Source organism: Gobius niger (assembly GCF_951799975.1).
Source record: "Gobius niger genome assembly, chromosome: 7".
NCBI lineage: Eukaryota > Metazoa > Chordata > Actinopteri > Gobiiformes > Gobiidae > Gobius > Gobius niger.
In genome coordinates, this window is record NC_136858.1 from 15,209,771 (window position 1) to 15,237,313 (window position 27,543).

Consider the following 27,543-nt stretch of genomic DNA (forward strand, 5'->3'; position numbering starts at 1 on the left):
GTATTTTACTGAATCATTTATGCGGTTGCTGTGACCATCTATAAACATGATAAATGGCCTTCAAACTATTTGGCTAAAGCTCCAATTTTGTAAATCACAGGGAGCTGTTTTTCCTTGCATACTCCAGGGATGTCTGAATTTTTATGAGACTTTCCTGACAAAAGTTCTGCACAGTGATGGATGGCGCTCAAACAAGTGTGCACACTCAATCCATTTAATGCATCTATGAATAGTCAATATCGCACAGCGCCAGCTCCATGGGCACTGTCCTGTACATACTAATGCTAGCAATTACATGGATCGTCATAATTGCTCATGAAACTCGAAGCTGATTCAATCTATAAGAAGACAATGCACACCATTTTAGAGAGGCTTTGTAGAAAGGGTTGTCATGTCGCCGTCTGCACTGGGTTGTTTTAAAGACCGTTGTTCATTTCTGGGTTGACTTTTGTGTCCCTCCAGTGTAGGGAGGAGTTAGACTTGGTTTACTCAAAAACTTGTAAACAGTGGAATTGAAGATGCTTTTTCAGAGGCAAGACATGGCAAGTGCAAACAAAGATGTTTCCCGCAGTGGTCAGTGTCGAGATTGTCAGCGAGTTTACTCACTTTACATCTTAGTTTTAAAAGAAAAACAAATATTGACACATTTTGTACGCAAATGTATGGCAAAAGGTGACCAAGATGACACTTTAAACCAAATAACTGTCATTTCCTTTCTGAGAGACAGCTGGGGCCATAGCCAGGGCTAAAGAAGGGAGAAATGTACAGGCACAGACATTACAAAACAATATAGGACCCATTTTCACTCCACTTTTACAACGACATCTCCACTTTAGCACTTTTGGACTTAAAGGGATATTTCAGGATTTTTTACATAGGGCCTCATTTCCTAGTTATCCAGAGTGTTGCTGATTTCTGGATATATTACTGATATATCCAGTAATATATATATAATATATATATATATATATATATATATATATATATATATATATATATATATATATATATATATATATATATATAGGTTTTGGGACTCAATTAAAAAAATTAAAATGTTTTAATCAAATTAAAATGTTTTAATCAAATTAATTACAGGTCTGTGATTAATTAATCACAATTAATCGCATTTTAACCAAAAACTAAAAACATTTTTTTTTTATTTTTGTTATTCAATAATTAGATAGAAACATGAGTTCAGCAACAAATGTATTTATTGTTGTTAATCTTTATGGATATTCAAGTAACAGAGGCAAAGTGCATTTATAGCTATTTAGCTTTCAAGTGTTTTAGGAACTCTGATCACTCATGTAACTTGTAGAGTAAATTAAACAGTAATAATAATGCCAAATTTATATGAAAGCAAAAAATAAATAAAGCAAAAGGTGCATAAAACAGCGCCTTTAAGTCTTTAAAAATTGCAGTAAACATAAATCAAAGTGCCATTTCTTATACTGACAAGGGTTAGGGTTATTGTGTGGGCGGGGCTGGAGCGTTTGAGGCTGAACGCTAACATTAGCATCGAGGACGTCTCTGTGTTTGCACCAACATGTTTTACATTGAGATGGTATTTTAGACTTGAGTAAAGGAGAACTCTTTTTTGCACAACCTGCACACAGCAGTACAGCTGTTGATTGTCCCATCAGGACATTTATTAAAACAATACTGAGTCCCTAACGGGCCGAGTGAAGCGTCTCCATCCATTGCTGTTTAGGGCAGATGTGTGTTGGATATACGGGTGTATCAGAAACAAGCAAATAGAAAGGTTCCGGCCTGGGAGTTCCGGCTTGGGGGGGAAATACAATTAATTGCGTTAAAATTTTTTGTAATTAATTAATCAAAGTTAACGCGTTAAAGTCCCACTCCTAGTTTTTTTTATTCATGCAGTCCTTATATTTGACTTTAGTGGTGTTAGGCTAGTGCTAGGTGCTAGTGCCTAACTTGTAGCCTGCATTAAAAACATCTTCAAAATCATGGGGTAGTCCTCCAAACGTTGCCATATCTGATTTGTAGAAAGCTCCTTTGTGAATTCCTCGTGTAGTAATGCTGGCCACAGGTAAACAAACTACTGTAGATCCGGTAACCTAGCAGATCACTCCCCTGCTGTGTAGCTACAACCAGGAGGCTGATGTTGCTCAAATATAAGTAAATTTAAAGGTTATATTTCAAAAATTGTTCAGTCAACACAGACATTTATATGGATAGTCCGGTGTTATAAGTGATTTGCCTCAGGTGCACTGTGCTTGGGTCAGACTATTTTTAATGTAGGCTACTCGATACCATAAACATGCGCTAGCCTAGCACTAGCCTAGCACCACTAAACTCTTCAAATATAAGGGCTGTCTTATCAGTAATGTACAGCAACAGTGTTTGAATTGATATCTCTAAATTCATTTGTTCCCTTTTCACATGCACAGTGTCTCGCCTTTAAACAACTCAGTACAGATGGTGATTGGAAAATGCCTGTCAGGCTGAGAGCTTACACATTTGAAGAGCGGTAGAGCCGCTTTGTTGCGAATTGTTTATTGCAATGCCAGTGGTCCTAATTTGGCCCTGTGAGAGTGTGCCTGCAAATCTTTGTTAAGTAGCTATGTATTTATATTTATTTATTTCTCCTTTTTTTACTGCTGAAATGAAACAGATTGACTCACGCTCACAGATCTCTAAAGCCATCGGGAATCACTCCATTACAGTCTTGCGAGTAGGACACACAAACAACATTTCACATTTCCCCACAAGGCTAGCTACAATAGGGACGATGAATCTCGACAGAAAGACGGCCAATTCTCATTCAAAATAGACCTCTTTCTAGTTTCTCCCCTTATTATTCAGGCTTTAATGACTCCTAATAAGTACAGCATAATGAGACTGATCCCTCGCATAGATTTGGCTTTTGTGCTGAACCTAATTGTCAAAAGAAAAACGTAAATTTGTGCCAATGTAGCTGAGCACATGATCTGTGTCCAGCTGTGAAGAAGAAAGGGTTCAAATGAGGCCGGCTATCATAAAAGGGCAAATATTGTATCTTTGAAGGAGAGATTACTTTTTTTATTAAGTGTGTAGTATAATATAGCTATCATCATCCATTGGGTGACTGTTATAAAATTGCCAATAGGGCTGCCCAGACAATGCCTCAGACTGTCCAATGGGCTGGTGTGTGCGATGAAGTAAAGTGCTTATCTGGGTATCTTTATAGTTAAGCTCAGCACACACTACATGCCGGATTTTGCTATAATTCTCAGTCGCAGTAAGTCTTCCCAAGTCGTGATGAGCTGAAGGCAGACGCAGAGAGTCGTGTCTCGTCGTTCACAACTGGACTCGCATTCGAATCGTGCAATGTGGGCGGTACGACAAAATCGAGTCAAAAATGAGACGGAAACGAGGATGAACAAAAAAGTAATGCCTCTAAAAAGCCACAAAAGATTGACAGAAAAGAGGCAACAAAGCCTTTTAGATGAGTTTTGTAGGTCTTTCAAATGAGGCGTTACTCTGGCCTATAGGCTGAAACATTTTAGATTTGGGTAACGCTGAAGTGGAGAAAATGCACTTGGTTATGGCGTGGGACGCACAGGAGAAGCGTGGGTGATTTTTGTGTCCCAAATGTGGCCAATGAGAGAGTGGATGGAATACAGAAAGCACCATTGCTACGTCCATTTTCATGTCTGTCATAACAGCGGCACAAACGACTTATTAAAGCCACAGCCCCATGCAAAACAGCGCAACATTATATCACCAAAAGTTCACATGAACCACCTTTTCCAATTACATTTCAACCGCAAGTTTAGCGGCACTTACTGTGTCCAGAGTCGGACTGTCTACTAGCTTCTCTCCGCCGTCGCCTCCATCACGGGGCTGATGTCTGTCCACCTCCTTTTCTTACTAAATCCACTGGAAATACGTCCCATTTCTTCGTGCCGCCAACTTTTTATCTCAATTTGAGAGAGATTTAAACAAGTTCAGGAAGACGCGACTCGTACCATAATCACGCTAAATTCAGTCGTGTCGTGTGGACCTCCCCCATTACAAAATCTTTTAAAGGAACAGGCCACCGGTTTTGCATACTGAGATATGTTCTTACCTGAGCTTAGACGAATTGATGCGTACCTGTCTGGTCTTTTTACGCGTGCGCTCAGTCACGCAAAAACACCGAACATGTTGTTAGCATTTAGCCTCTCCTCCTCTCCTCTATGGGGCCAAACGTTGGTGAAGTTAAAAGCGACCACGCTCTTCCACGTTTTCCCTATATTTAAACACAGTTACGTGCGCGGTTACACGATCCAAGTGGATTGCGTGGGCTCCATTATTGCTTCAATGTTTGGATATGATGCTTTAAACGCATCTCCAAGTGAGAGAGGGGTGACTCGTGTAAACGGAACAGACCAGCCTCGGGAGAGCGGAGGGAAAACTAATTGCTTCTCCAGTTGGCAGGGCGCTGATGAGGTGGACCACATCAAAGTTGACCCCGATGATTGTTAAACTGCCAACGTGACAGGACAGTCGCCGAAGTGCGGTGAAACTTCCCGGCGTGCGCCACGTTTTGGTCCCCGGTACGCGACATGTTGTTAATTTGCGGCACGTGCCTGAACAAAGTCGACAGCTTTAAAACGCCAGCTGCGCCACGACTTTCAACGCCTTCAGAGGGAACGAGGTTTTACGGAGGCCGCTCTCACCAAATGAGCACGCTGCGAGTGACTATGAAAGCAAAAGAGCAATGATAATTAGTGTGAAAAGAAATGTATAATAATCTGCCCACCAACCCGACTCCAGGAGAACATGCATCTGCGCAGATCGGGGTTTCGCTCGTGTCAGTATAGCATCGCTCATGGCGTCGCTTTACCTCCCGTGATTAGGCTTTTTAATGTACATCTGCGAACAAAGCGCCGGAAATCAATAGCACGCCGCATCAGCGTCCCGACACATGTTTACAAGGCGCCACACATACACGCACAGCCGCGCAGACGGGCAACCAGAATCAATTAAACCTCCCTGCTAAATGGGAACGCACTCCGGAGCCACAGAAGAGCGGCTTATTCCCACATTAGCAACCATTTTTCCTCCTAATGGACCCATTTCTTCTTCTTGCATCTCCACGAGCGCCCGAGCGGGAGGGCGTCCGCGGCGTATTCGTATTTATGTTTATGAGGTATGATTTATATCTCCGGGTGGATGCGAGTGCGCAGGAGGAGGAAGAAGAGAACTCTATTTTTTTTTTTTCCAGTCCTAACCCCCTCGAGTCCTTCCCCCTTACGCTTAACGCCGCAGCTTTTGTCTCCATAATTCGATGTGCTGTGTGTGTGTTTTTTTTTTTTTTTTTGTGCCTGTTCCCCGGGTGCGCCCTTGGCTCCCAACGCAGCGCCAGCGTCACGTTTTTGCCCGGCGCCGGAAGAAAAATGGTGCTTGACACTGCCTTTTTTTTCACCCGCATGCTCTCTCCTTCCCTAACCTCCCGTAGTGGTGAGGGAGCTTATTTATGGTTCTCAATGCAAAAGTGTATATAGCCGTGACAAATTACGGTGAGGCGGTGTTTACGGTAAGAATACGTTTTTTGTTTGTTTTTTTCACCTTAACTAAAAATATATACAAAAACACCAGTTGAGGCTACACGAGCTCGTAAATTTAACGCAAAGTTTTCTGCCAGTTTCACACTTTTCCCTAACTTCCTGCCTTATTGGCTGCGGCTCAGGTAATAATTCCCTGTAATGTGAAAGCAATTGCGAGTAAGAACTTTTTTTATTGATGCTCGCGTTGCGCCCGGGATGTGTGAGGTGGGTGGGGGGTGTTTTAGGGGGGGGGGTGCTGGGGGAAGAAACTCCCATAGTAAATGATGCTCCTGTAAGTTATTACGATCGAGAGGTTAGGTCTTCAAATATAAAGTCTTAGAGAGCAGGATTTCATCAGCCGTTTCACGAAGCCCTTTTTTTCTTTTCTTTTTTTTTTACACGGCCATATTTCAGTCTCTAATTGGTGGGTAAACACGGGGAGAGGAGGGGGGAAAAAAGGGAAAATAGACACGCTAGTTTGTCTTATTATTGCGAATCCGTTTTTGCAGTGGCGGCGGCTTTCTCTTGTCCTTTGTTCTACCTGGCGAATGTCTACAGTGTGAGATGCAATAACCTCCTCATTAGTGACTCAAAAGTTGTCAGCTCTTATCAAGAATAACAGTGCGCACTTCGCTGTGAGGTCAAACTCAAACTAAACGCTGTATGGATCTTCTTTTCAATCTATGTATGGTGTTGGTGCAGATGAATGCGGAATACAGTGGTTTTGTCGTTGCTGTGAGCGTAGTATATGCCTCGGGGTAAACAAGCTCACAGAGAAACCATCTTTTCTGTTCCTGAACTGTTTTCTTTACGGAATGAACTTTTACCAAATATGTAAATGATCAGCGAGTAAATAAAAAATATGTGAACGCTTTATAATAACTACATCTTATTTAGCCTTAAAGGAATAGGCCACCGTTTTTACATACTAAGATATGTTCTTACCTCACTTTAGACGTGTTAATATATCCCCGTCTGGTCTTTGTCCGTGCGCTCTGTCACGCGAACGGAGCACATACACAGCCTCTCCCACATGTCACATAGCTCCGAAAAAGCTCACGATAGAAGCTACCAAGCTCTTCCACGTGTTCCCTATTTAAATAAAGTTACGTGAAGTGTTTTCATGCGAAGTATATTTACACAGAAATGTAACGTGTCGATTTTATAAGCAAATAAAAAGGGGGACTATATTGTGAGGCGTAATGATACGAGGAGCAAAACGTCCGCGCAGTAACTCCAAAAGGTTATTGACGGAAGTGAGCGGGAAGTCTTTAGGAGTTACTGCGCGGACGTTTTGCTCCTCGTATCATTACGCCTCACAATATAGTCCCCCTTTTTATTTGCTTATAAAATCGACACGTTACATTTCTGTGTAAATATACTTCGCATGAAAACACTTCACGTAACTTTATTTAAATAGGGAACACGTGGAAGAGCTTGGTAGCTTCTATCGTGAGCTTTTTCGGAGCTATGTGACATGTGGGAGAGGCTGTGTATGTGCTCCGTTCGCGTGACAGAGCGCACGGACAAAGACCAGACGGGGATATATTAACTAGACTATAGTGAGGTAAGAACATATTTTAGTATGTAAAAACGGTGGCCTATTCCTTTAAAGCTGCATTATGCAACTTTCAATGCGAACAAAACAAAGTTGATATTTGTGCGTATTTGCCCTTGTTGTGACCCAGCGGTTGTTTGAGTGGTCAGCATGGCGCCTTTACTTTCGATCACAGTGGTCTCTACCAACACTCCAGGACCGATTGTTTGGAAGGTTTTCACTGCTGACGGACCCTCTCACCAGAAAACCTACAAAATAATTGATCCTGGAGCATCTTAGAGACCACTGTGATGCAGATTAAAGTCGTCATGCTAAACGCCCATACAGCTGCTGGGTCAAATATGCACAAATATAAACTTTTTTTTTCACATAAAAAGTTGCATAATGCGCTTTTAAAGGGACTATACGAGTTAAAAACAAAAAATCTAATTATGTATATCCCCCCTACATGTTCCAGCAATGCCCTAATGTGTAGAATGAGCCCAGACCTGTTCATCACAACTGCCTCTAAAATCACGCACTGTCACTCAAAAAGGTGTAAATTCGGGTTCGAATTGCCGTCATGCACGAGCTTAATATAGAACCTGCAGTTACGCGTAAGACCTGAGGTGGCACTAGTGAGTATAAAATGTCAAACTTGCATCTATGTGAAGAACTATTCATTATGAGTGAGGCATTAACTGTAGTAGTTAGCCTCTTAACCCCCACCTGAGCCAAGCACATTTTCACCATTTTGGCTTTACCCAAATCTAAAAGCTTCTTGGTAAAAATTGAAAAAAAATAAAAATAAAAATAAAACGAGGATGAAAACGCAACAGAGGAGCAACAAAAAGTGACAACAAAGCAATGAAAAAGTGACAATAATGTATGACAAAAACGGCAAAAAAGAGCTAAAAGTGACAAAAAATTATGAAAATGTGGCATTTAGATGGGTTTTATAGGCCTTAGCTTTCAAATGAGGCGTTGGGTAATGCTGAACTGGGGAGAATGCACATGGTTAAGGTGGGGGTTAAGAGGTTAAGTACCCACCTCACCCGGGCACATTTTCTCCAGTTTCTCCGTCTTTATCCAAATCTAAAGGCTTCTTGAAAAAAGTGATGGAAACAAAAAATCAAAAAGTGATAACAACACCAGGGAAAAGATCAGTTTAGATGAGTTGTGTAGGCCTTAGCTTTCAAATGAGGTGTGACACTGCCGTCTAGGCTGTGGTGACTGTATGCATTTAGGTAAAGCTGAACTGGAGACCATGCACTTGGTTATGGCGGGGGTTTAGAGGTTAGGGGGTAAAGGGTAAGTTGCAGTTATCATAAAATGTAACAAATCCAAAAAGCCTTCATTTAATAGGTCCAATGCATCCACAGATAACACGAATCATATAGTTCAAAGGGAAGTGTTAAGCGAAATTGACTTTTTAGAGCTTTTAGCCACATTGCAAGCTTTTTCTCTCATCGCAAACATACCTGTAGTGGTGTTTTTCAAGCCGATTGCGCATCTTTGAGTAGTCTTGCGGTATTGCATGAAAATCAGGATGTGAAACAACAGGATATTTTGTTTTTATCCTGTTTACTATCAATAGTGCATCTTCTAACCACCAATAATTTACAGCTTAAAGGAATAGGCCACCGTTTTTACATACTGAGATATGTTCTTACCTTAGCTTTGACGAGTTCTTTACGACCTGTCTGGTCTTCCCCCGTGCCTTCAATCACGTAAACACAGCGCAGACTATAGCTCCAAAACAGGTCAAGATAGAAGCTACCAAGCTCTTCCACGTTTTCCCTATTTAAATATGGTTACGTGAAGTGTTACACTGCAAAGTATAACTACACAAAATTAAACAATGTGGATTTTTTAAGCGGATAAAAGGGGGAACTATAATGTAAGGCGTAATAATACCAGGAGTAGTTTGGCATTCGCACAGTAAAGTGAAGATTACTGCGCAGTAAAGTGAAGATTACTGCGCGGATTTCGAACTACTCCTGGTATTATTACGCCTTACAATATAGTTCCCCCTTTTATCCGCTTAGAAAATCCACATTGAGCTTGGTAGCTTCTATCTTGACCTGTTTTGGAGCTAGTGGAGAGAGGGAGAGGCTAAATGCTAACGCCGTCTGCGCTGTGTTTACGTGACTGAAGGCACGGGCGAAGACCAGACAGGTCCTAAAGAACTCGTCAAAGCTAAGGTAAGAACATATCTCAGTATGTAAAAACGGTGGCCTATTCCTTTAATATCAAACCAATCAAAAACAGCCCGTGTAAAGATTACAGTGACCATAAATGTGTATGACAAAAAGTTTATGTGAAAGTTGGATGTTTGGCAATTATATAAGACCTTTAGTGGTCGTGAGCAGCAGAAGGATAAAGGTAGCAGGCTGTGATTAGCTGACAGCGAGAGGCGAGTGTCAAGACGGTGGCGTGTCGCTTTCCTTGTCGAACTTGCACTTCTGCCTCATTAAAATGCAGACCGAGATGCCTCTGGACGCTATTTCACAAGGCCTCGTGACTTGTGGTGCAAAGTAATAATAAACCCGCCCCGACTAATTGACAGCTGACGCAATGGTCGGTGACAGGACCTCTCCTCAGATGATGACTTTTTTTTTCTTCCCTCAACTAGGACGTCCAAGCTTCAGAAATGAAGGGAACTGTCCGGCAGCCATCTATTATAGACAGCTTTGTTGACATGCTATCAGCTTGGCAATATTTTGGAAAGTCATTTGAGAGTTTCCTTTTGAAGTTCGATTCAGCTGATGGCTATGAACATCGTGTTGGCGTGAGCGTTTCTATACATATTTATTTTATTTCAAATGCAGCAGTTGCAACTTTGGACATGGCGACCAGTCACTATATCATTCATCTATAAGTTTGAGAAAAAAAAATCAGTGGTGGATTGTGATTTTCACAAAAAATCTATTTCAGTGCAATACAAATATGAAGATATTGTTTCTTGATTAAAGCAGACATAGAACCTTTTTCCCTAGAGGCCATAAGCGCCACTGCAGGTGACAAGGCATGTTGCTTATTTTTACTCATTAATTGTCCGTGAGAGTAAATACTACGCTAAGAAAAGACAAAGGGAGAGAGGGATATTGTACATTGTTCCACAACCCAATTATACAATGGAGATATTTATTTTCTACTCAAACTTGGCTGTAAACACAAGTGGCGCTAGCCCACAGTTAGCTTTGCCCATTAGCCTGTTAGCTTCTTCTGATCATGATAAGGTCATACCGCCTTTGCTATGCCCAATCCCGTCAGATCTCGGAAGCTAAGCAGGGAAGGGCCTGGTCGGTACTTGGATGGGAGACCGTTTGGGAACACCAGGAAGCCAAGCGAATGTATTGAGTGAGTGAGTGGTTGGTGGTGGTTGGAGGGGCCGATGGCGCAGACTGGTTGCCTCGCTTCCGTCAGTCTACCCCAGGGCAGCTGTGGCTACAATAGTAGCTTACCACCACCGAGTATGGAGTGAACGAATAGTGCAATGTAAAGCGTCTTTGAGTGTCCAGAAAAGCGCTATATAAAACCAATGCATCATCATCATCATAAACCAAATAACGTTTTGCAAAATGTTCATCAACAAACCAACAAACCTCAGAAAAGCTATTGCCAAAAGTGATTTTGTTTTCCATCAGTGTGTATTGGCGCTGTTGGGTCTTCTGGCCAAAGACACCAGGGGGAGATGTAAGACCCCCCAGTCATCCCATTAACATTTGTATTACCCCCAGAGGGACTATGAAAAGGATTTATTAAAGTAAACAAGTTACTTAGTTCTGCTTTAAGTACACCCAACTTAAGACTCTCAACTTATCATTCTGAATGAACTTTGTTTATATGGCAGATGATGGCAACTTTCAGTGCGATGTCTTGGTAAACTACCATGTTGGACTTACCAGGCCTTTCTGTGATTGGTTATTTATTTCACCTTTATTTAACCAGGAAAGTCTCACTGAGATTAAGAATCTGTTTAGGGGAGTCCTGTCCCCTGTGGGGAACCTATTGTACATGTTTTAGTGGTATGGGAAACCGGAGGAAACCTACGCAGACACGAGTGCTAACCGCTGCGCCACCGTACCGCCCGTTAATTCATTTTTCACAAATTAACTCTTTGCCATATTTATACTATACCTTTTAGGGCTTTAACACTTACATTTATTTTTTCTAACTTGCAGCCAACACAGCCAAAGTCTTCATCGAAGTGCGGGATGAAAATGACCACGCTCCCAACTTCACCAGAAAGCTGTACATTGGCGGAGTGACGGAAGACACCAAAATCTTCAGCTCGGTGCTCAAGATAATTGTAAGTACAAAACTGAAACACTCACAATACCATTAACAAATGGCTGGTTAAAAGTAAATCAGACTTATCAGGCAAAAGCAACTTTTTGAGCTTTTAACCTTTATATGTAGTTACACCATCAAAAACATACATTAGCAGTTTTCATGACACTATCCTGCTTTTCCTGTATTTTGTTGGATTTTCAAAGCCAATAAACCATTGTTGAATGCGCTCTGTGCTGTTCTGCAGTCATATTGAGCTTATCATGGAACCATTGATTTGTCAGCATGCCGTTGGCTAAAATGGGCATGCATCTCGTTGTTTTATCATTGGTAATTCCCGCTGCTGCCAGAAGAGGGCAATCCAAGCAACATACAAACCCCTAAAAGTACAGTCTCTACACAAGAGTATATATTCCAGTTTTAAAGTTATAAAACATAAAATATTGATTCTGAAGGCCACAATTGCGCATGATATGTCCACTTTAAAAGTAATAAGTGACTCTACATGGTGGATTTCATCTGTGTGCTGTCAGGGAGCGGCGATATAACCTAATGTACATATGCTAAACTTTCTATATGTGCATATACGATGTGCAAAATGATCATATGGCAGTGTACATGCTGTCATGAAAATAGATAACGCGTTAAGGCACAGTTTGATGCGTAATGCCTCTTAAGTACAGGCTTCCAATTCAAACCTCCATCTGCTCATGGTAAACAAGTCAGAGGCCAGGTGCACGTCAGTCTTGAAAATGACGAGCAAAAGGTAATTTATTTCAATAGGTTATTGAAACCCTTTAATGTATTCAAAGTATATTCATATTCTGGCAGGCTTTGATATTAAAGTAAGAGCCGCGTGACTGAGTTGTTTTATGCGGCAAGGTCTTGAGTTCTAATCCAAAATTTGGTGTTCTAAATGAGTCATTGTTTGGCCTTGTACTTCACTTTTTCTTTTTTTTAATAATTGGACGATCCTTTTCGTGCCATACATCATATTAATGAAGCAGCAATTTGTGAAAGTGTTAGACCTCAGCGTCACTGCACAGTGGTCACTGCCTGACCACTGTGCAAAGCCTTCTCCAGCACATCCCAAAGACTCTCAATGGGGCTACAATCTGAACTCTGTGGCGGCCGATCCAGCTCATGCTCCCTGAGACACTCTTTCACAATGTGAAACTTCTGGCATTGCCATCTTGGAATGTGCCAGTGCCATCAGGGAAGAATGAAATCCATTGATGGAAGAACCTGGTCATTCACGATGTTCAGGTCATCAGCTGATCTTTGGACACATAGAGTTGCTGAACCTTGACCTGACCGACTGCAGCCACCCCAGCTCAGAACAGTTAGTTAAATCCAAGTGGCGACTTTATTATTATGAATCATTTTTGCCAATTACAAACCAAGAAATATGTGCTAATGTGCTGATAACGTGTGATTTGTTTGCGAAACTTGAGCTATCAGTTTAAATTGAATGAGAGAAACCACGTCCTTGCAACAAAAGCCACCATAGCGTGAGGCCACACTGCACGCTCAAACATCTCTTGTGCTGCTCCTCTGCCCGTATTCCTTACACTAATATCTTTTGAATCAGCCCAGGCGCCGGATACAACCCTTGCCTGACCGAGTGTCCACTCCAGTCCCTCACACTTTCCCCCCGCAGCCTCTTAGAGCCACTTTGATTTCCTCCGGTATCTGTGGACACGTGTTTGCCGCTCCGCGCTCCGGGACGCTGCTGTCGGCCCCAGTGTGTGCGCAGGTGGAGTCAGAGCCGCTGTAATCCGGCTATGTTCACTATGTTCACGGGAGCATGCAGCACATCCCGTTTGGAGATAAGAGCACTGTGCCGGAGAGCTGTCACTGTGTCAGCCTCTGCTATTACATGCACACCTATGCGTTTGTATTGTGCGTCCGGATGGAGTTAAACATTGCAGTGTACAGTATTATTGTAGTTGTTGTAGAGTAGTAGCAGCTGTAGAAGCAGAAATGTTGTATGTCTTTGTATGAATTCATTTAACCTCTTACCACCCACTTTTTTATGGAAACGCAGAGCTGCCAGTGTGACTGTTTTGACTGCACTTTCTCAAACGTAGGGCTGAAACAACTAATCAATTATTGAAATAGTTGATAACTATTCTAGTAGTATTCTAGTAGATAAATTGATTTCTGGTTCACACAGACTCAAATAGAGCAAAAATTACATCAAAAAATGTGTATTTTTTGATGAAAACCTACTTTGTTTTTATAGTTAGTGTATGTTAGGGGTGTTGAAAAATATTGATCCCCCGATATATCGCGATATTACGTCGCACGATTCTCGTATCGATATTTATTTTTGGGGAAATATTCATTGCAGCGTCTCGCTTTGGTCCTGCACTTTTACTCCCGCCCACTCGATGGCAGCGCACCGCTCGTCCCGCTTGAGTAACTCTAGAATCTGAGACACAGATTACATTACATTACATTACTGTGCCGTTTTTTGCTTCGTTCTTAACCTTGTTTTCTTCTCGTTTTTTGTCGCTATTTTGATTCTTTTTTCAATGAGCTTTTTGATTTGGGTAAAATGTTGATGACCATTTTATGTCTATGCTTTTAGCAATTACAGGGACTAGATGCAAGATTTTTTTTTTACTCACTACTGCCACCTATTAAGCATAACTGCAGCTTCTATATTAAGCTCATGCATGACGGCACTTCGGACACGAATTAACACCTTTTTGAGTGACAGTGCAGGATTTTAGAGGCAGTTATGGTGAATAGCCTCAACAAAAGATAAAATAGTGATTTGTTATGCATGCCTAAGGTTTATTGGCCAATTCTGCAAGTAACAGCAAAGTGGTGGGAGGGCCCAGTGGAGGCGGTAAACCATCGGGTACCGGCACATACCACATAACATTGAACATCCTTACATAAATGCAAAAAAGCGCAGGTGCTGCTAACTGCCGGTGTTTAAGCTTGACTTCCTCGATCTAAATGCAATGAGGTGGTTTGGTAGCTGCTTAGATTACAGTGAATGCTAACGATGCTAAATTGCAGACCAAGTGTCAACAGCGTTTTCTCAGGAGCAGAAAAGCAATTTAGTTTTGCCCACAGTGCTTGCTTGCCAGTATGTAAATGCCAGCTCCCATCATTACCTTGGAGTAGTTTTGGCCGCCTGGTTTTAAAAGTAATGTCTAAATGTGGGTAAATAAACGTACACATTGCAAAGGCATATGATAAATGACAAAAGATGTAAAAGTAATATGAGGTCTATATGAGAGGCAAAGTTGTCTTTGATTTGTCTCTGTCATAAGATTAATGAAAAACAAATCATCTCTGTCCACACCTACGGATTTCATTTCATGCTACAGTATGAGTTAGAGAATTTGCCCTCAATTACATACCAGTCCTCTCTTGGTGTAATGCTCACTGAAGCCTTACTGGCAAGAGAGGACTGGTATGTAGTTTAAAAACAAATTCAGGGAGCCTCTTCCTCGAGTTTTTAGCACTAGCCAATTAACACTTCTGCGATAGCTTGGTTAAATGGTAAATGGTAAATGGTCTCAACTTATATAGCGCTTTTCCACCTACATTAGGCACTCAAAGCGCTTTACAGCAAGGATCCACTCACCCATTCATACTCTCATTCATACACCAATGTACGCAGACACTGGGGGCAATGTGGGTGAAGTGTCTTGCCCAAGGACACAACGACAATGTGCACTTTCAGGAGGTGGGTTAATCTGTATGCTAAATATATTTTGACCCTTGATCATATGTACAGATTGCTATTCATTTTAAGTAATGAATAAGTGCTTTATTGTACAATTGTACAAATGAAATTGCATTCCGGTGCAGGGTTAGTCCTGAGTGCACCGTCACCTGACCAGCATGTTTTTGGAGGTCGGGGGAAACCGGAGTACTGCCTTCAGTGCTCCTCTGAAACGGTGCATCGCGTCCTGGCTTTGTCCCTGTTTCAGAGCGTGGTGTCCTGCACTGGTCAGCTCCGCCAACTCCTCCTTATTCTTCCTCCTGCGCAGCCAGCTCCCTCCGCGCCACCACAGTCTTTCACTGTATTCTGAGAAGAGCTAGCAGATGAACATAATCCCTCTTATTCTCAGTGAACAAACATTAGCCAGAACAATAGTAGGAATAGACGACTTGTGTGGCTTAGCTGTGCGTGTTGCCCGGATGCCTCCTCGTTTTACTTGTACTTGAGGTGTATTATTTTAAAGCAATATTACTCTTACATGATGCTTTGAGAACTGAGAGTCTTGGTGGCTACATGTTTTTTGGCCACACTGTACGTATACATATAAGCAAATGTATGGGGAAGTTGGAAAAATATTGCAAATAACAGACAAGCCTTGATTTCATTCAAGTTCTATCAACACAAGCCGGGGCACAGAAAGATAAAAGAACCCAGTGTACAAAGTTGGCTATTGTGACCAAAAAACCTTCAACACTCGGCAGTTCGTTGGAATATACAATGTAACACTAGCGCTGTTGGGGACAATGGGCCGAGAAGACAAGCTTTTCTTCAAACATGGAACTAAACAAGGTTGTTTGATTCAAATGATGTATATGCAATCTCAATGACTTGTTTTGAACTATAGTGGAACTTATTTTTTATCTGAACTCCAGACCTTTGAACTACGTTATCACGAGTTTCTGACAATCACTAATGAAAAAGAACAAATACAAAATCAACCTTTTGAGTTTTTAACCACATTAGAATGTGTGTTGTCAATCGTGGTTGCTACCATAATATTTTTCCCTTGTCAACAAAAAAACAAAACACAGCTGGAGTATTTCGCTTCATTAACAAAGGTAATCCTGTTTACTGTGGTTGTTTCTTCTTCTGCTGCTGAAGTGCGCCGATCTGTAATCCCCATTGTTACCTGATCAAACTCTGCACGCAAACTGTGCCGTTGCCGTCGATTTGTTAACATGCTATTAGCCTTTTAAATGCTTGCTTGAATTCGGTTCTTGAGCAGTCTTTACTCTGTCTTTTGCGTTCAAAGACATTATGTTGAGTTATCAAACTTGAAATAACTGTGGCCCAAACGCAGGTTTACAAGCCACAATCATGCACGTGTCCACCCCAAGAATAGATACCGTCGTTATGGTATTTCCGTGTTAATTTTAGTTGTAGCTTTGGTAGAAGTAAAAGTTGTGTAATTCCAGTTGAGAGGCCATTCCATTTCCTTGTTACACATAACAACATATAACATACATATATACCTACACTCTTGTAGCTTATGACTTGCAAGAATGGAAAACATTTTCAGATGAATGTTAAAGTCATTACTTTGCATAAGCTCATAAAGCTCCATTCAGTCATTCTCTCTCTTGCAGTGCTCAAGATTGAAACCCCTCTGTTGTCGATCTTTAAAAACAAGGCCTGAGACGAACAAACAAACCACTCTTGTGTGCATTGCCTGCAGCCGGAGGCGTCCTACGAAGAGATTCACTGACAAAGGCCTGCCTTTTGAGTTAAAGCAGGTCATTATCACAAGGAATTTTTTTGGCTTCTGAAAACTCATGCCTCAGGAGACTTAGAAGAAGAGACAGTTAGAATGAGTAGTAGAAAACTAGAGAGGCGCAGAGTAGAGAATTGATTATTTAAACAAAGTACATAATTTAATAAAGATGTAGAGATATGGAATTAAATGGTCTCTCACCGATAGTTAAATAAATGCTTATATTGTACGGGATAAACTGGCTGCAATGCTACAAATACAAACTTTGATCAAATCGAGAATTTTACGCGGACATTTGGATGATTCAGGAATGATCATTTTCAGCAATTAGGCTCGACAGATTTTGCTCAGAGCAAGTATTAGCGGCTGAAGTTTTCTCCTCCATTAAAACTCCCTTGCAGCTGCGTTCGACTCGGTGTACTCGTGCCCACTTTGTTGACTTTTACCAAGTGCTTCGTCAATCTTTCCCTTTCAAGCCCATCGCAACGTGCGCGTCTGAAAAAAACGCAGCCCTTCCATCTGGCGTGTTCCAGGACGTCAGAACACGTGTCTCCTCCGTGGTTTTTGTTCTCCTCCAGCGTTTGAAGCGTCCCTCGTGAGCGTTGGATCTGAGACGTCCTCCTTAACCTGCATCATTACGTCCCTCCTGCTCCTGCGAAGACCAGGCGGATGCGTTCGTCTGATGCATTATTGATGCGCTGGAGCCAATGAGGATCCTCCCATAGCATCGCGGAAGAAGAAGATGTGGAGGAATGTGAGAAATGTCAGATTGATGCTTGAAGGGACTTGACACCAATCTATCAGAGGAGATGGATTGTTTTGCTAATGGCCACTTAATGTTTAGGATAAATTCATTTTCTTGTCCTAATTCTTTGTGGAAGGGCGAGAGGTTTTGATGAATAGATGATATGATTTCAAGCTGTGCTGTCAAGGGAAGTTGCTTGAGAAAGACGGACAGATTGTGGTCATCACCAATGAAACATTAATTTTGTGTTTTTCCCCTTTTATTTGACTTCCATTCTGGGCTCAGGGGCCAATATAGACACAGAAAGCAGCAAAATGAAACCAGACAGTTGCAGACAGGTCCAATCAGTGCCTCAAGATCTTGGATTTTTTTTTGTATGTGTATCTTTGTTTGTCTATGAGCAAGCCTGTATGTCTTGACTTGTATGACTTGTCTAAAGCTGCAAGACAAACTGAGGTATTAATAAAGTCACCTGAACCTGAACATTACGATCTGCATTGCAAATGAGATGAACCAACTATTTGATTCATAGACCTGACACAAACCTCTCCCTCACGCTAGTGACGCCATTCACGGCTCTTCACTGGGAACTGAGTCTTCGGGATCCGTTCATTTCAAAGAGCCGTTCAAAAAGACTGGCTCTTTTTAATATCGAGTTTTAATAACGGCAGCCAGATAACTCACAATGTCTAAGATGCGATTGATTATTTAAAGGTGCACTATGGAGAGTATAACTAAGAGTTGATCTTGATATTTCACCTTTCAGTGACCCAGCGGATGCTTTGATGATGAGCACAGCACCTTTACTTTCCATCCTGATGACCTGTAAGACACTCCAGAATGTTTTTATTTTTTATTTTTTTTAGGTTTTCACAGCTGTATCCATGGTTGCATATGCATTCCATTCTGAAATCCTGCCAGAAATCCTAAAAATATGGAAATAAAATTGATTTTGTAGAAGTCACATGGATGGAAAGTAAAGGCGCTAAGCTAATCGCCCATACAGCCGCTGGGTAGAGATTAGATCGGGCCCAAAAAATCAAGCCCGACCCGATCCGAGCTCGCGGCACGGTAGCGCAGCGGTTAGTGCTCTCGCTTCACAGCTAGAAGGTCCGGGTTCGATTCCCACCAGGGACGGGGCCTTTCTGTGTGGAGTTTGCATGTTCTCCCCGTGTCTGCGTAGGTTTCCTCCGGGCACTCCGGTTTCCCCTACCGCTAAAAACATGCACAATAGGCCAGGATGAATGATGTGTGTGAGTGAATGTATGGTGGTGGTCAGAGGGTCTGTTGGCGCAGACGTGTGTAGTCGCGAAAGCGCCTCTGACAGTCTCCCCCAGGGGAAACTGAAGCTACAAAACGTAGCTTTCCATCACCGAGTATGGAGTGAATGTACAATTGTCTCATGTAAAGCGCTTTGTGACCATGTCTGTGAAAGGCGCTATATAAATAAAGATCTTCTTCTTCTCCTTCTTCTTCGCGGCTATAAAGCCCGACCCGACCCAGCCCGAGCAATTAACGTGAATTTTCAGCCCGAACCCAAAACAAACCCGACGTAAATAATTATTTATTTAAGGCTCAGATAGGTGCATCTGCACAGCAGCACCATGTTTGCGAGGTACGCGGCTACGCGCACAGCATACGTGCACGCAGCAGTAGCGCACATACCTGGTTGGGCAGATACGTACGCGGCGCGGAGCAGCCAGCGCCGCAGCTCAATGTGTCTTGTCTCCTCTTTGCCGTCTCCTCTTTGTCGTATCTCTCTCTCCTCCTCCTCCATGTTTCATAAACATCACGCTCTACAAAAGCTACTTTTTAAGCAGTAACAGGAACCAAACTGCTTATTTATCCACTGTTAATGAAACGCCGTCCTGCGAGAAAGAGTGAAGAGTGATGTTCTCTGTGTGGCGCCGGTATCACAGCCTGACCATGCGTGACAACACAGCAGCACGTGCGCCCACCCCCGCACCTGCACCACCTCCCTCCCGGACTCCTCTATTTTATATTGCGTATTGCCACATTTTGTATCCAATAGACTCCGCCTATTGCATAGATTTTTATTAGAGATTATAATGACATTAATAAAAAAAAGAAAAAAAAACTTGAGCCCGACCCGAGCCCGACTCTCATGCGGGAAATCTCGGCCCGGCCCGAATGTCGGGCCTAAAATCTAACCTCTAACGCTGGGTCACTGAAAGGTCAAGTAGGCCCTAATATGAAGTTGTTGTTTTAAACATAAAGTTGCATAGAGCACCTTTAAATAATGTAAAATTACAATGGGCTGATATTTACGCTGTGGAAAATGTATTTGTGACTAAAATCTTGCACCAAAATAATAAAAAGAGCCTGCAACTGACTGACAAATCATTTTTAGTACATGTAGCTTCCACTTTAGTGCAAAAAGCTTTCACTTGTCTGCTCTGCTGTTGGGCTGATTCTTGTGTTCATTCAGGGGAGTTCTTAACCTGGCTAACGCCATGCTGCTGTGTGCGCTCGAATCATTTCGAACTGCACAACAGCCTGGGGACCATGGCCGAAATTTCGCGTGGATTTGGGAACCAATCACAGAACGAGGAGGGACGGCAAGATGTTTATTTACGGATTAAAAATAAAAAAAGTTTATTTACGGATCAAACATGACAGCAGCAGACGCAACGCTATTTTTCGATCGAGCTTTAGGCCGTCTTCTAAATAGTTTAGCTCGAAAGTTTACAGCGGGTACGTCATACGTCATCGGATACGATGATACGATTGGCTGTGGCTACGTGTAGACGCATGATAGACGTTCGTAGCGCACCGTAAACCACACCTCTCCTACGAGAAAATGAATTGGTGGTCCCCAGACTAAATATCACTTGTGATTTTAGTCTGGCGTTAGCCAGGCTAGGGAGTTCTGGGAAAATTGACTGAAAAAAAGATCTGTCTCTTTTCACAGTTGAGATCTGGTTCGAACCGTTCACCTTAAAGCGTCTCATTGAATGCCTATGGACGTAGGCCTTCCGGCGTCCCGATGGGATAAGGTTGTGTTCAAGCAAAGTGGCTCAGAGTGGTTAGAGCAATCATCCATGGATTCAAAAGAGTTCAGAGGTTCACTTCCACGTCTGGTCCCATTCAAAATTGTAAAGGAACTTCAAGTGTCTAGTAAAGCGCTTCACAAAACCGACATAACAGTATATCTTCTCTGTGTAGCTACGCAGTTCCATGAAGGTTTCCTCATCAAGCTCCATGGTGTGTCCTGAAACGGTTTGATTATTGTACACGCACATTTTTGTGACGATTCTGTCCTGCGTCGTAATTCAGACAGTTTAATCTGCGCCCATTTATTTAAACCGCTGCACATCCTCAATCTATCCAAACGATTTACGATGCCCACCATTATATTTTACTACATAATGTCCAATATAAGTATGGGTTCATTCGAGGTCTTGCTGTGCACACCACCGTAGTCACTCACGCAAGCGCTTTCTGTTTTATATCCACAAATGTCTCTTAAGGCGAAGCTTCCCTCCCTGTGCAGTTCACGGGGTGGAGTAGACACCAAAGAGTGGATTTATGGGTCAAGTGCTATTCGCGGTCTCCCTGAGGCCTCACTTGGAGCATGAACAGTAAGAAGTGGTAGTACATCGCAGTTAAATATTAATGACGCACCCGTTTTCACGGCGGTTTTGATCAGAAAACTTTTGCATATTGTCTGTTTTGATCATTTTCATCAATGAATTAGCAACTGCATGTGTATGAGAATGATCATTTAGTCAAAAATGCATGAAATTGTCACGTTTTCCAGAAGAATAGTTTTTGTTCTTGTAAGGCGGTTGCACACAGCTCTACGGGGACGCCTCTTAACCTTTAATGTTGTTTGATTAATTGATTAATAAAAAGCTCAGACTTCATTGCAGACTGTTGCATCATTGTTATTCTTATCGTTTCACATTTAATCGTTGAAGTCATTCTTGTTATAAAAGACAAAGGGTGTGAAATTCTTCTGGTTTAGAGCTAGGAGATCATACTGGGACTTTCTCAGTGGTCCCTGGCACTTGTTCAAATAATACACTGCCTGTGGGGGCCGTGATCTGATCTGGGTGTTGCTGCAGTCGGTCAGGTCTTGGTTCAGCAACACTATGTGCTCGGAGAATGAGATGAGCCGACGACCTGAACATCCTGGATGACCCGGTTCTTCCATCAATGGTTTTCTTCTTCCCTGATGGCACGGGCAAATTTCATGATGACAATGCCAGGATTCGTGAGAAGGGTCTGAATGCAGCCCATGATCAGTGGAGCTCCACTTCTCCACAGGAAATGACGTCACCTCCACAGGACTTTGCTTAAAGGAACAGGCCACCGTTTTTACATTCTGAGACATGTTCTTACCTGAGCTTAGACGAGTTGATGCGTATCTGTCTGGTCTTTACGTGTGCGTGCTCAGATAAGCAAAAAGACCAAAGATGTTGTTAGCATTTAGCATTTAGCCTTTCCTTACACGATCCAAGCACAGTCACGCCAAATTAAACATGGCGATTTTCTAAGCAGATAAAAAGGGGAACTATATCGTATGGCTTAATAATACCTTAGGACAGGGGTGAGCAATTAATTTTTATAAGGGGCCACATGAGAAGCCCGAATTGAGTCGGAGGGCCGCACCAACAATATCTCAACTTTTATCGGGATATAAGTATAATATATCGGGAGTGTATCGCCGGGGTCCATAAACACAAGCTCCAAAATAAAACATGTTTTGATTGGGGAAAATACACAGAGGACTATTTTTCAATAAATGAATAATAATGAGCCCGACAGGACTGTAGCCTCATAAGAACGGCTTACACTTATTGCACTTTACAAGCCGGCGTCACAAGTCTCTGCTACATTGTAGTGAATATTCATTCACTCTACACTCCGTGGTAGTAAGCTACTATTGTAGCCACAGCTGCCCAGGGGCAGACTGTCCATTTCCCACTTGACTGCAATGTGTTGTTTATATCCTGATTTCTTATTATGTCAGTGCCCTCTGCTGGACACCTGTGGAATTCTTTCCTTTTATTCTTTTTTAATCTGCCCCCTAGTGGCTGGACTGAGCATTCTGGTAATTCAAAAAAAAACTCATAACTCCGCTCAGGAATAGGCTAGAGATTTACTTTTTTTAATGAAATACTTATGAATTTATGCCCTACAAGTTGCGGGCCGGACTGAATCATTTCGCGGGCCGGATGTGGCCTGCGGGCCGTATTTTGCCCAGGTCTGCCTTAGGAGCACTTCGACGTCCACACAGTAAAGTAAAGGTGGGCTTTCAAATTAGGAATGGCATGCCCGCACATACACTCAACTGTTGCAGCTTAAGGCAACCCATTGTAGTGTTTTTATTTTGAAACCAGTAAGAGCCCATGCAACACACCGTTCCATAAACACATCTCGGCAAATCTATCACTGCTTTTAAAATGTCAACACGCCATTAAATCTTCAGCGTCTTGTAAAAAACATGAGTGACTTATTTGCTGAAATTGTTTTAGCCAATGAAAACGTCCCCTTCCGCCTGTTTGATATATACCGCGCTATCGTTCAGACCTTATCGTGCGCCTCTCTGTCCTGGGCAAATAGCTGGAGAAAATGGGAGATTGGTCCTATTCATCAGTGTCAGCGGAGGCAGACAAGCACTCAGAAAATTGATGCCTCTGTGTTAGCATCTGAACAGCCAGACTGTAGCCACAGAGGTCAATGAGAGCAGGCTGCGTTTCACCATTACATGCATGTTTACTGTGTAATGTAGTGTGTAAGAGCCGATAATGGGTTTGTGAATTCCCCTTGTTTTTACAATATATAGGTAGGTCATAGAAAAGAAGAAGCTTTTTCAGCATTGAGATTAATTTTGTCGGCTTTTCTGTTTTTCTATGTTGTATATTTCATCTTTCTGAGCAGACGATTGTCTATAGTTGTTAAGGCTGCTGCACATATGGTGGAGGTGTTGAAATTGGAAAACAATTTTCACAACATGCTTTTCTTTTGTTAGTCTCTGAAAGAGAGGTTCAAGACAAAAGAAAGGTGTCCATGTGTCCAGGTCCAGGTGTCCAAATTTGACTTTGTGCTGATATATTAACAAATTTGGAAAAGTGCATACAATTCCTCATAATGAATGTATAATTCAATATTGTTGTTTTAGGCTTTAAATGAAAGCACTATAGTTTGGGTTGACTATATCAGACTCTCTGATCTGATACACGTATAGTATAACATTTTTGTAGCACAAGCCCAGCTTCTGTGTTCACACAAAAATCAGAATACATTTCAATCGATTCTGATTTGAAAAAGTCCAGAGCCTCCTGCTTCAGCTCCTGAGGCCATGCTAATGTTGTTTACACAGTTTGTGAAATCAATGTTTTGGTAGAATCCTTGTAGCTGTTTTGTTCAGACGCAAAAAAAAGTGGACGGATTGTTTTATACAAACTTCAAGCAGCAAGGAGCTCACTGTGAGTGAGTGAGTGAGTGAGTGAGTGAGTGAGTGAGTGAGTGAGTGAGTGAGTGAGTGAGTGAGTGAGTGAGTGAGTGAGTGAGTGAGTGAGTGAGTGAGTGAGTGAGTGAGTGAGTGAGTGAGGGAGGGAGGGAGGGAGGGAGGGGGGGAGTGTAGAAACTAACATGGAACAACATTTATGTACCGCAAAGTCATTGCAAGTAAATTTATACTTATGCTGCTGTTTGTGCTTGCTTAATTTTCAGTTTATTCACAATTATATTTACACTTATCTTAAGCAATTTTCATAAATATATATAATATATTTGTTAAAGATTGATGTTTTAAACCGTTCTCTTAAGATCATCAGTGAGACCATTCCACAAGTCGACCTTTAACCGAAATACTATTAAAGTGTGTTCTGACAATTTTGTTTTTTAAACCAAAGGTTCTCTCCTCTCAGGTTATATTTCTGTTTCCTGTTTTCAAACATAGTATGTTTCAGGCAATATTTTTCTTTTGACTTTGTACATAAAGACAGCGGTATTCAGACAGAATATACAGAATATTGCGTTTGTCGGCTCATTATATACGATGAATGATTGACTATCCTTTGGCGCCTTTTTTTAAAAATAAACTTTGTTTTTTCTTTGAAGTATAGACCCGCATGCCCCATATTTCAACACAACAGGCCATACATGGGACAATAAAGGAAGAACATAGAATTTACAGAGAGTTGTATTTAGTAAATACTTAGTTTTATGTAATATTGTTGTTGTTCTGGGAGGTCTATACCTCATTATCAATCTTTAGGTTGATACTGGTTTTAATTAGTCGACTACTGAGTTAATATATTTGGTTTTACTTTATTTATTTTGGTCAAACCATTGCTTGATACTGTTACAATGCTTTCCTCATATCCCCTTTTAGTTATGCTCCGTTTAGGGGTCTGCCACTCCTATTCTCATTATGCCGGGAATCCGGCAAGCGTGTACAACTTCTCCACCCCGTCACAACATGAAATTGCTAAAAATCACTTGTGTACAGACTTTATTAAATCTCTTAAGATTGTACGAATTGCGTACTCTGTTTCTCAGTTCCTAAGTCAACATATGTGGGTGTTCAATCAGCCAGGATCACTTATTAAAATGTGCAAAGCTGTCAATTACCTTGTTTTCTGACACGTAAACGTCATGCTGCCTGTATGTTTGACATATCATTATTAAACATACAGAGCGGAGGCAGCCGTGCACAACAGCCTGTCTGAGTAAACAGTGCTCTCCCGTAGACAGCTTTGATGAATTAGTTTAATGAAGGAACTGATATGGCACGGCGTCTGAATAACTGTGATGAATGAAGGCTACCATTGATGTTCAATGCAACACGTTATGAATCCATTTACAGTAAATCATAAAAGGGAAAAGGCCACTGCTCTTTTTCATCTCTGAACATACTACATCTCTGTACCACATCAGGTGTTTTTTGGTTTTCACTGCTGATGAACCCATCGTCATGGTTACGCATACATCCAGAAAAGCTACCAGAGGGTCAAAAACGTACTAATATTAACTTATTTGTTCTTGCATAAAAGTTACATAATGCACCTGTATGAATATTAATACAAGTTATTTGCCATTGCCAAGTTGCTTTCAGCCACAAAAGGTTGCATTAGTGTGATATTAGGGCTGACACCTGAACACTATTTCATTGTACGCTTGTACAATGACAATAAAACACTTATTTACTTACTTACTTACTTACTTACTTATATTAAAACTTGTGACTATAAGGCTACATCCACACGAAGACAAAGCGCTTACAATTTCAGAAGCTTTCTCTGTAAACATGGAGCCGGTTCAGTAAATGTGCGAGACTGTAGAAGACTGTAGAAAAACTCCGCTGGTAAATATGAAACTTCTCAATGGATTAGTGATCCACAGAAGAGACGAGGGGGTGAATTCATTCTTCAGAGCTTACATGACTAAAGCAGAAAAACTGTCAGTGAACTGACTTTTACTGTCAGTCCAGAAACACAGACTGGATCGAGGCTTACTCTGCCGTGTTTGTCTCCGTGTCACCTGTGGATCATCGTGGCGAGTGCAAAGCATGCTGGTCCAGGTTAAAGGTCAGGACTACCCAGATCGTATCCCAAACAGTTAACATGACCAAGTGAGACACAGATATTGAATATATATATAACAAAAAGTGTCAAAAACGCAGTGTGTAAGTGTAAAAAAAAAGCATATAAAAAATGTGTCAAAAAAAAAAAGTGACAAAAACGTCACAGAAACATGATTAAAAAAAAGACGAAAAAGCTTCAAACATGTAATAAGACAAACAGTTTCAATCAGAACTAACTAACTAGATCAAATGAGGCGTTTCACTGGCATATAGACTTTTAGATTTGGATAAAGCCGAACTGGAGAAAATGCACTCGGTTCAGGTGGGGGGTACGAGGTTAAAGAAACCATCTAAATCAAGCACTGTGACTTTGAGTACATTGTAGTCCTCATTTGCACACTTTTTACTCTTTTTTTATCTGCTTGATTTCAGGCCTCAGATGTAGACACGGGGAACTACAGTCTCAACACGTACCGCCTGATCATCCCTCCCAACGCTGAGGGCCAGGACAGCTTTGTCATCGAGACCTTCACCGGAATCATCAAGTCCGCCATGAGGTTCACCAACATGAGGCGGTCTTATTTCAAGTTCGAAGTCATTGCTACGGACGACTACGGGAAAGGCCTCATCAACAGTGCGGAAGTGGTGGTAGGTGCAAATGGGGAGAAATCAGAACGAGAGTGACCATTTATCAGAGTTTTTTTTTTTTTTTTCTTTGCCAACACTGCATAGACACAATACAGTTTATGTTTACCTTTGTAATTGCATTCAACTTGTTTAATTTGTGCATTCATCCCTCTTCAGTAATTTGTCGTGCTCTTCTTCTACTTCTACTTCTTCTTCTACTTCTACTTCTACTTCTTCTTCTACTTCTACTTCTACTTCTTCTTCTTCTACTTCTTTTTCTGCTACTTCCTCTTCTACTTCTTCTTCTACTTCTACTTCTACTTCTTCTTCTACTTCTTTTTCTGCTACTTCCTCTTCTACTACTTCTTTTTCTTCTTCTTCTACTTCTTTTTCTACTTCTTCTGCTACTTCTTCTACTACCTCTCCTTCCACTTCTTCTACTTCTTCTTTTGCTACTTCTTCTTCTACTTCTTCTTCTACTTCTTCTTCTACTACTACTACTTCTACTTCTACTACTTCTATTGCTACTTCTACTACTTCTATTACTACTTCTACTACTTCTATTGCTACTTCTACTACTTCTACTAACTCAATGGCGGATACTGCGAGCCAAACAGTACTTAGTTCCTTGGCGTCTGAACATGTTTTGTAGCAGAAAACGTACCAGGCTGACTCTCAGGCTGACTCTCAGGCTGACTCTCAGGCTGACTCTCAGGCCAACTCTCAGGCCAACTCTCAGACTGACTCTCAGACTGACTCTCAGACTGACTCTCAGGCCAACT

The 27,543-nt window shown here is 41.7% G+C and overlaps 1 protein-coding gene across 3 annotated transcripts in view; it reads left to right on the forward strand.

Moving 5' to 3' along the window:
- LOC306965443 (protocadherin-15-like) overlaps positions 1–27,543 on the forward strand; it is a 494,180-nt gene that overhangs the window by 425,423 nt on the left and 41,214 nt on the right. For all 3 annotated transcript variants that reach the window (XM_079559864.1, XM_079559865.1, XM_079559863.1), the window contains 2 exons: positions 11,265–11,392; positions 26,567–26,782. In XM_079559864.1, the coding sequence (XP_079415990.1) occupies positions 11,265–11,392; positions 26,567–26,782 (344 nt within the window). The remainder of the gene's footprint in view (positions 1–11,264; positions 11,393–26,566; positions 26,783–27,543) is intronic.